This window comes from Pimephales promelas, chromosome 25, assembly GCF_988280905.1.
Source record: "Pimephales promelas chromosome 25, fPimPro1.hap1.1, whole genome shotgun sequence".
NCBI classification, from domain to species: Eukaryota; Metazoa; Chordata; class Actinopteri; order Cypriniformes; family Leuciscidae; genus Pimephales; species Pimephales promelas.
The window spans coordinates 24,912,034-24,922,313 of NC_142793.1; the positions used below are offsets into that span (position 1 = coordinate 24,912,034).

The window sequence follows — 10,280 nt, forward strand, 5'->3', positions numbered from 1 at the left end:
GAAAATAAAAAATATAAAAAACAATAATAGAATAAAATAAGACAATTAAAAAAGGAAAATTAAATGCAATATAGAAAAAAAACCTTAAAAATAAGATGTTAAAAGTTAATAAAAAAATAAGAAAATAGAGCAAAAGTAGAACAAACTTAAAAATACGATAAGTATTAATATAAAATGCAATAAGAGAATAAAATATAATTTAAAATAAGACAAAAAAATTAAATAAAAAAAATTTAAAAAAGGAAAATTAAATGCAATATAGAAAAAAAACCCTTACAAATAAGATATTACAAGATAATAAAAAAAATAAGAAAATAAAGCAAAAGTAGAATAAACTTAAAAATACGATAACTATTAATATAAAATGCAATAAGAGAATAAAATATAATTTAAAATAAGACAAAAAAATAAAATAAAAAAAATTTAAAAAGGAAAATTAAATGCAATATAGAAAAAAACCCCTTAAAAATAAGATATTAAAAGATAAGAAAAAATAAGAAAATAGAGCAAAAGTAGAATAAACTTAAAAATACGATACGTATTAATATAAAATGCAATAAGAGAAATAAAATATAATTTAAAATAAGACAATAAAATAAAATAAAATAAAAATTTAAAAAAGGAAAATTAAATGCAATATAGAAAAAAACCCTTAAAAATAAGATATTAAAAGTTAATAAAAAAAAATAAGAAAATAAAGCAAAAGTAGAATAAACTTAAAAATACGATACGTATTAATATAAAATGCAATAAGAAAAATAAAATATAATTTAAAATAAGACAATAAAATAAAATAAAAAAAAAATTAAAAAAGGAAAATTAAATGCAATATAGACAAAAAAACCTTAAAAATAAGATATTAAAAGTTAATAAAAAAAAATAAGAAAATAAAGCAAAAGTAGAATAAACTTAAAAATGCGATAAGTATTAATAAAATGCAATAAGAGAATAAAATAGCTATAAATAAAATGCAATACAAGAATAAAATATAACTAAATATAACTATTTCTTGATCCTGCTTTGCACAAGCCAAAATTTGAGGGGTCAGAACCAAAAGCTCCGTGCAATTGTCCATTAAACACTTGGAAACACACTCTCGAAGCTGTCAGAGAGAGACAGCAAAACAATGAAAGGCAAGAAATTCATGGAGCGATATGATGGCATTGTCTCTCTGCTCTCGTGCTGTATTGAAACAGCTGTCACACACATTGTGTCGGCTAATTCCCGGAAGAGAAAGGGATAGGCGTCTACAGTACTCTGCCAGGCCGATAACCTTTCGATCGGATTTAAGGACCCACAGTCTGGGCAAGGCAAAGCTTGCTCCCGTCCCACAAGCCTCAGGAGGATGTGTAGCGGATTGCCTAATGTCAGCCGAGTTTCCTTTCTTTGTCCAGTCCGGCAGAATGGATCTGCAGCCAAACGCATAAATCAGAGTGGAGTGGCTCAGATCGTGAATGGACGCACGACGTGCCAAGACACAGATCTCCGAACACGACGGGGAGCCGAACTCTTCCCTTTACCTCTGTACAGATAAAACGTTGTAAAAATGATTCCAGTCCGCATGGAAATGACTAGAAATGGTGTATTATGCAGGTCATTTGTTGAGGTCAATTCATAAAGAAACACTACACACCTGCGCACATATATATTCACACGCACACACATAGACTAAACGCGTAATACGCATGTACATCACAGATTCACGTTTTTGAAAACGTTGTCATCCCTTTGGAGCCGTTTCATGGTTTGCGTTACACTTGTTGTGCGGATGAACGGACGGATTGCGTAAAGGGTTTTCTGTTAGAACGGTGTCGTGTAAGCCGCCTTTAAGTTATAGGGTTAGTTCGCCCAAAAATGATAATTATATCATTAATGACGTCCCAAGACCTCCGTTCATCTTTATATTTTAGATTTAGTCCGAGCTTACACTGTAAATGTATGTACGGTATGCTGTCCTTGTCCAGAAAGTTAATAAAGACGTCCATGTTACATAAGTGGGTTAGTTGCAATGTTTTGAAGCATCGGAAATACATTTTGGTCCAAAAATAACAAAAAGTACGACTTTATTCAGCATTGTATGCACTGTAAAAAATAAAACGTAAATTTTACGGTAAAAAAACGGCAGCTGTGGTTGCCAGAACTTTACCGTTAAAAATACGGTGGGAACGTTAATGGTTTTACAGACTTAACTTAAAATTTACAGTAATAAACCGTAATTTATTTTCTGATAAAATGTGGATTTACCAACTTATTGATGTATTAAGTTACATGAGCAATCACAGCTCATCTCAAGTGAATACTTGTGTAAAGCAATACTTAATTAAAGAAGCTGCACAATGTCATTCACACAAACATTAAGCACCATCATGGTAACACACATAAAATTAAAAAAATGCAATAAACATTAATTTAACAACATTAAATGTAACATATAACCCTAATGTACATAACTGATTAGAAAAAAACAATAAAATTATGAGGAACCATAGTTATTTCAACAAAAATACATAAAATGTGAAGTGTCACAGGGAATTGTGGGAATGTCAATTTACGGTTTTTCACTGTAAATTATACAATGATTTGTTCTTTTTCACTTTCAAAAACTGTAAATTTAACAAATTATATCACAGTTATTTACCGTGTATAGTACGGAAACTTTCTGTTTACCAATTAACAGTTTTGCACTGTAGCATTTTTACAGTATTTTACCGTTAAAATCACGGTTATTTTTTACAGTGTGGACAGAAAGCTCTCGGACTAAATCTAAAATATCTTAAACTGTGTTCTGAAGATTAATGGAGGTTTTGGGACGACATGAGGGTGAGTCATTAATGATATGGGTGAACTAACCCTTTAATAACTACTGATCTTTGCAACAGAAGTGACTAACTTTAGCTGGACTATAACTTTATTGTAGAGCTGCTGTAAAGCCTAAACTCTCTCTGTTACTGTAATCTCCTGTCATCACGGTAAAGCTGCTTTGAAACGGTCTATATTGGTAAAAGCGCCGTATAAATGAAGATGACTTGACTTGACTAATAGAGTTTGGTCATTCCAATTACCAATTGGCTTTTTATTACCATTTCCTTCCATTGTGTTGCACGGCTGGCACTTAAGCGCTGCATGAAGGATGGTTTGTTTGGACGGGACGTGTCAGATTACCTCTGGGCGTACGCTCTCCAAAAAGCTCTTCAGTCATGGTCTTACCTGAGCGTCCCGGGCCGGACCGCACCCTCACCCCAGAGACATCAACCCCTGTCCTGCAGTGAGGCGCCTCTCACCTCGGCCAATGAAACCACACCCGTCTGAGGACACATTTAGCTCTCGTTTGGACATCAGCGTCTGTCTGTGGGTTTTTACATCTAACCGTCTGGTTTGAGGACTCCACGTCTGTCCTGGTTTATTTAACAATAATAACCGGCTGAGTGTACATCAGGTCTTTTTGTCACATAACTTTCAGACACAATGGTCGGCGATTTTGTTTACTTTTACTCTGCCAATAAAAATAGTTCCAAAAGAATCCAGGAATTCTGGGATTGTTTGTAGCGAACACAGACCCAGGGAAATGTTCTCGTGGATTGCCGCTAGTGCAGTAAATTAAAGGACTGGAGCTAACAGGTATGGGATGTACTTAAGCATGGATAATGACTTTAAAATGAGTGACATATAGTTCTGAATAATAGATTCAAATATTGGACTTGACAAAACTTTGTTTGAAAGTTTTCAAAAAAGTTTGAAGGTTTACAGATAGACAGACAGATATATATATATATATATATATATATATATATATATATAGATATATAGATATATATATAGATAGATAGATAGATAGATAGATAGATAGATAGATAGATAGATAGATAGATAGATAGATAGATAGATAGATAGATAGATAGATAGATAGATAGATAGACAGACTGATAGACAGATAGACAGACAGACAGACAGACAGACAGATAGACAGACAGACATATAGACAGACGGATGGATAGATAGATAGATAGACAGACAGACAGACAGACAGACAGACAGACAGACAGACAGACAGACAGACAGACAGACAGACAGACAGACAGACAGATAGATAGATAGATAGATAGATAGATAGATAGATAGATAGATAGATAGATAGATAGATAGATAGATAGATAGATAGATAGATAGACATTTGTTTTAGTTCTACTGAGTTTCTTTGGGACGTCCGAGACTCGAGCAGAAGCCACGTGTGTGTGAGTATGTTTATGTGTGTGAGAGCCATCAAATGTATACAGTACATGCGTAAACATGTGCGAGTGTGTTTGTGTGTGTCTGGGTCGGGACTGTAGCCTAAACACAGCTCTATATCAGCTCTCGCTAATGCCTTTCAGATTCAGCGACAGCGTTCACAAACAGCTTCACGAAAAGTCACGATTCAGAACGAGGAAAAGGCAGATTAAGTTCTTTGTGCATTTACAAGAAAGCAGAAACTGGTTTGACACGTTTTGATTTACCAGAAAAACCACACAAACCGCCTAATCTTGCTGAAGCCTTCTACTCCTCAGATGTTTCTCATTTTGAAATTGTCATTTTGATTAGCCAATCAGAGGTCATTGAATATTTAAACGACCTCTGATTGGCTAACATCTGCGCCATCGTATCTTATCAAAGTGGATAAAGCTGCTGTATATTGAGCTTTTCATGATATGCAAATTTGGAAGGTTGCATAATAAAAACGTTTCAGGATTTTCTCCATATAATGGACTTCAATGGGGTCCAAACGGTCCAAAAGAAACTTTCAGTACAAACTACAAACTTGTTCAAAGGGCTTTAAACGATTCCAGACGATAAATAAGGGTCTTATCAAGCGAAACGATCGCTCATTTTTTTTTTTTAAATAACAAAGTTTAAGTTTTATAAGCTCAAACGCTCGCCTTGCTCTGTTCTGTAACGCACTCCTGTTCGAACTCGTTCAACAAAATGAACAAATCTTTTTCCGAATCAATTCGTTCGTTTCTTTCGCCGAATGAACCAAATGACTCGGAATAAGATTTGTTCATTTTGATGAACGAGTTCGAACAGGAGTGCGTTACAGAACAGAGCAAGGCGAGCGTTTGTGCTTATAAAACTTAAACTTTTTAATTTATTTATTAAATGAGCGATCGTTTCGCTAGATAAGACCCTTATTCATCGTCTGGAATCGTTTAAAGCCCTTTGAACAGTTTGAACTGAAACTCTCATTTGGACCTTGAACCGTTTGGTCCCCATTGAAGTCCATTATATGGAGAAAATCCTGGAATGTTTTCATCAAAAACCTTCATTTCTTTTCGAATGAAAAAAGAAAGACATGGACATCTTGGATGACATGGGGGCGAGTAAATTATCAGCAAAAGTTTTTTTAAAAGTGAACTACTCCTTTAAGCTTATTGAAAAGCCAATTCCTGGAGACGTCAAGCTCTTGTTATTCCCCGAACATGTTTCAGTGGGACAGAGAGACAACACGCCACGTCCCGGTCCTCATTCATCTTCACGAGGGGAGGAGGAGACGGGCCGTTTGTTGCGATGTGTGTCTTTGTCAAGGAGAATAAATCAATGTCGGCCAGAGCAAAACTCCTTCCTCACGAGCTGCCGGTCGAGCGAGACGCCTCGAAACGTTCGAAGAGACAAATGATTTAGTAGCTGATGTGTATCTAAAGCAGCAGAGACATGTGAGATACTATGTTTGCTGTAATATCTTGTTTACTGCTCCAGCCAAATGACGAAGCACGTATGTTTAGATGTCTGCGTTTATGTGTGTGTGTGTGTGTGGGTCATTCAGTTCACCCACCTGTTGCCCTCAGGCATGAATCGACCGAATGAAACCACCATCACCTTGTCACGACAAGTTTTCCTCTCGCTCGCTCTAGTTGTGCGTCTTTTACAGTCTAAACATCACAGCAGCGCTCGTCTTTACAACTTCACCAAACTGAGCCACAGCAAAAAAAAAAAACATTTCATCATGACAGACAGTTTCTGCTGCTGTACCTTTAAGAAGTCTATATTAAAGGAGTAGTTCACTTTTGAAAAAACTTTTGCTGATAATTTACTCACCCCCGTGTCATCCAAGATGTCCATGTCTTTCTTTCCTCAGTCGAAAAGAAATTAAGGTTTTTGATGAAAACATTCCAGGATTTTCTCCATATAATGGACTTCAATGGGGTCCAAACGGTTCAAGGTCCAAATGAGAGTTTCAGTGCAGCTTCAAATGTCTTTAAACGACACCACATGATGAATAAGGGTCTTATCAAGCGGAACGATCGGTTATTAAAAATGTAACTTCTCTAAGGACAAATGCTACTCTGTGAGGCGCGTTTGTAACGTCACGTGATAAGTAATTACGTTCAAAAGGTCACGGGCGACGTAGCCGGAAGTACAGAATCAAAATCGTCCGACATCGTTGTTTTACCTTTCAATTCCTTTTTTGTAAACGGCGTTTGAGTTAGTTTGCACGTTCAACCTATGCGTTCAACTTGTAAACACTCTGACTCTGTACTTTCGGCTATGCCGCCCGTGACCTTTTGAACGCAATTACGTATTAAGTGACGTTACAAACGTGCCTCACAGAATAGCATTTGTCCTTAGAAAAGTTACATTTTTAATAACCGATCGTTTCGCTTGATAAGACCCTTATTCATCGTCTGGTGTCGTTTAAAGACATTTGAAGCTGCACTGAAACTGTCTTTTGGACCTTGAACCGTTTGGTCCCCATTGAAGTCCATTATATGGAGAAAATCCTGGAATGTTTTCATCAAAAACCTTAATTTCTTTTTTTTTTCGACTGAAGAAAGAAAGACATGGACATCTTGGATGACATGGGGGTGAGTAAATTATCAGCAAAAGTTTTTTTAAAAGTGAACTACTCCTTTAATGCCTATTTACATGTGAAATACAGCTGAAATGTGCCACTCAAACTGTTCAGATCGCTTGAGGGCTGTCGTAAGCGTAAGGAAGGTATGAATCTTTCAGAGGTGACTGAGATTCATCACATCACAGCCAGACGGGAAGTGCAGACACACCTAGAAACGGCGCCATGATTCAATCTAAATACTGTATGTGTCTCGACAACACACACACACACACAACACTGACACAGAGATACTCACAGAGACAGACCGTCACATGTCTGATTCGCTATCTTTGTGGGGACTCTCTACAGACGTAATGGTTTTACAAAGTGTATATTCTGTCCCCTTACACCTGCCCAACACACACACACACACACACACACACTGTCTGCGTTTATTTAGACGACTCCATCATCAGATACGCTGAAAAAATCTCACAATCACAGACCGGCTTCCTCTACGAGAACAACACACACCCGAGTCTGAGATCAAAACTACACGATACCGTCAGTGAAACAGAACGAGTTAATCGAGGCTTATCGAGGTTCATGATGTGTGAAATATCAGCACTTAAATATAATGCACACGTCTTCTTCAGGGATCGTACCTTATCTTCCAGTCGGATCAGCCGGGCTCCCACCGTATAATACTCCTTATCCACACCTTTCTCTGGAAACACAACACCAGCAAATAATACGGCAGTCAGAAATGATTCATTTCGAAACACACAAGAAAAATAGTTTGTCAGAAGCTCATGTTAGTGTTTTATTGAAACACTCGCTCATGTAAAAGGTTTCTACACTGGAAACAGCAGTACATTTTACATGAACATATAACTTGCATATTACTTTAAAGGGATCACATTCTACACTTCATTGCAGAGTTTTTCAGCTATTTTTAATCCTTTTTTTTTATTGAAACTTACAATCAAACAGGCTTTTTTTGCTACTGCGTCTTTAAGACTGCAATATGTAAATGACCTCTGATTGGTTAACATCTGCATACCTGCATAATTAACTGTGTGGATTATCTTCAAAGTGGATAAAGTTGCTGTATGTTGAGTTTTTCATTATATGTAAATATGGAAGGTTGCATGTTAATGAGATGGAAGTGATGTCATAATCGCCATGGTTTCTTAATTTGCATATATTGCCATTTTTTTAACCAATCAGAGATCATTAAATATGTAAATGATGTCTGATTGGTTAATATCTGCATACCTGCATAATTAACTCTGTAAATTATCTTCAAAGTGGATAAAGTTGCTGTATGTTGAGTTTTTTATTATATGTAAATATGGAAGGTTGCATGTTAATGAGATGGAAGTGATGTCATAATCACCATGGTTTCATAATTTGCATATTTTGCCATTTTTATTAGCCAGTCAGAGATCATTAAATATGTAAATGAGGTCTGACTGGCTAACATATGTGCAAATGATGTTCAAAGTTGCTGTATATTGACCTATTTTTTTATATGCAAATATATGATTGGTGTTAATAAGACGGGTGTGATGTCATAATCACGATGGTTTCTGAATTTCCATTTTTTTTTTTGCAGTTTGGCTTCAATTAATTGTCTGTTTTTACATGGTAGGCTACATTAAACTCTTTTATTTAAAAAAAAAGCAAGTATAATAGATCATGGGAGCCCTTCGATGTGATTTATTCATGCATTTTGAATCTGTGTTTGATGTGGGACCGTTTACTAGTCAGTTTTCCTTTACCTGGAAGGAACATTCCCGGTTTTCCCAACGTGTGATCCAGCCTGCAAGAGGAAAAACATCAGAAAAATGTGAATCTTACATCTTACATTTATTGATTTGGCAGACGCTTTTATCCAAAGCGACTTAAATTGCATTTACATTCGTATCAGTTCTTGCTTTCCCTGGGAATCGAACCCATGACCTTGGCGTTGCAAGCACAATCGCTCTCCTACTGTTTGAGCTCCTGTTGACTCACCTTCTCTGCAGCTCTTTGATCCGAACCATCATGTTCAGGTGTCCCTGTGAATACTGCTCGATCACGTCCCGCACGTCGTAGGGTTTCCTCGCTTGCTGCGGGACAGAGGGCATTGTCATCACAGGACACTATTCTTTGAGCCCCCTGGGCCTTGAACTTCCACGCTTTGTTACTATAGCTCAGTTTAACTCAATAACAACAGCAGCAAAGGAATGCAAGAGCTCTGAAGCATTACCTGTGGATACTTAGATCATTAATTGGCTGATTCTTTTAGTTAGTCTTCAGACCATCACACATTGAGCTTCATCCAAATATCAAACTATTTTTGAATATATTTGTTGACAACTCTATATATTTCTCTATACTTTAATGCATTTAATTCCCATTTTAGTGTATATTTATAGTTTCAATTTAGCTTTCGTGTCATTAATTAAAATATTTAATATTTAAAAATATTTTTTTATTATGAAAACTAAAGTCATTTTCTCTATAATTAGTGCATATTTAGAGCTTTTGTGTCATTTAAATTAATTAAAATATTTTTAAGTGTTCTTTATTATGAAAACTAGTCATTTACTCTATTTTAATTGAATTTTTATTCATATTTTAGTGCATATTTTGTTTTACTTTAATAAAAATATTTTAAGTGTGTTTTATTATGAAAACGAGTCATTTTCTCTATTTGGAATGAATTGTTATTCCTATTATAGTGCATATTTATAGTTTCAATTTAGCTTAAATTCAAATATTTTTAAAGATGTTTTTATTAGACTAGTAATTTTCCATCATTTAATTGCATTTTTTTTCAAATTTATTTATTGTTTCAATTTAGCCTCTGAGTTATTTAAATTACAATATTTATATATTTATTATATATATATATATTAGGGCTGTCAAACGATTAATCGTATCAAAAGTTTGTGTTTACATAATATATGTGGGTGCACTGTGTATAATTATATATATATATATATATAAATACACACACATGCTTGTATATATTTAAGAAATATTTCCATGTATATACTGTATATAGATTTATATATAATTTATATTATATATAAATATAAATATTTTATATATAAATATTTTTTTTCTTAAATATACATGCATGTGTGTGTATTTATATATATATAATATTTATATATAATATTTTAGTGCATATTTATTGTTTATATATATATATATATATATATATATATAGTTTCTGTATCATTTAAGTTAATTAAAATATTTTTAAGTGTGTTTTTCTTATGAAAACTAAAGTTGATTTCTCTTTTTTTCAACATAAATTGGCGCATATTTCTTTCATTCATATTCTTTTGAATATTCCTTTCCCAAATTTCACAATATAACTTTCTCTGGGGTGTGGAAACGTCACTCGATCATGATTCTGACATACAAAATAAAAGTACCTGAAACTTCCGCCGAGCCACGAAGTACTGCATCCGTCGGA

At 34.6% G+C, this 10,280-nt stretch overlaps 1 protein-coding gene across 1 annotated transcript in view; it reads right to left on the reverse strand.

Moving 5' to 3' along the window:
* Positions 1-10,280, reverse strand: part of kcnq1.2 (potassium voltage-gated channel, KQT-like subfamily, member 1.2) — a 116,840-nt gene that overhangs the window by 29,874 nt on the left and 76,686 nt on the right. The window contains exons 16-19 of the mRNA XM_089127498.1: positions 10,240-10,280; positions 8,825-8,919; positions 8,590-8,630; positions 7,471-7,532 (exon numbers count right to left, since the gene is read on the reverse strand). The exon at positions 10,240-10,280 is cut by the window's right edge and continues 35 nt beyond it. Coding sequence (XP_088983624.1) covers positions 7,471-7,532; positions 8,590-8,630; positions 8,825-8,919; positions 10,240-10,280 — 239 coding nt within the window. The remainder of the gene's footprint in view (positions 1-7,470; positions 7,533-8,589; positions 8,631-8,824; positions 8,920-10,239) is intronic.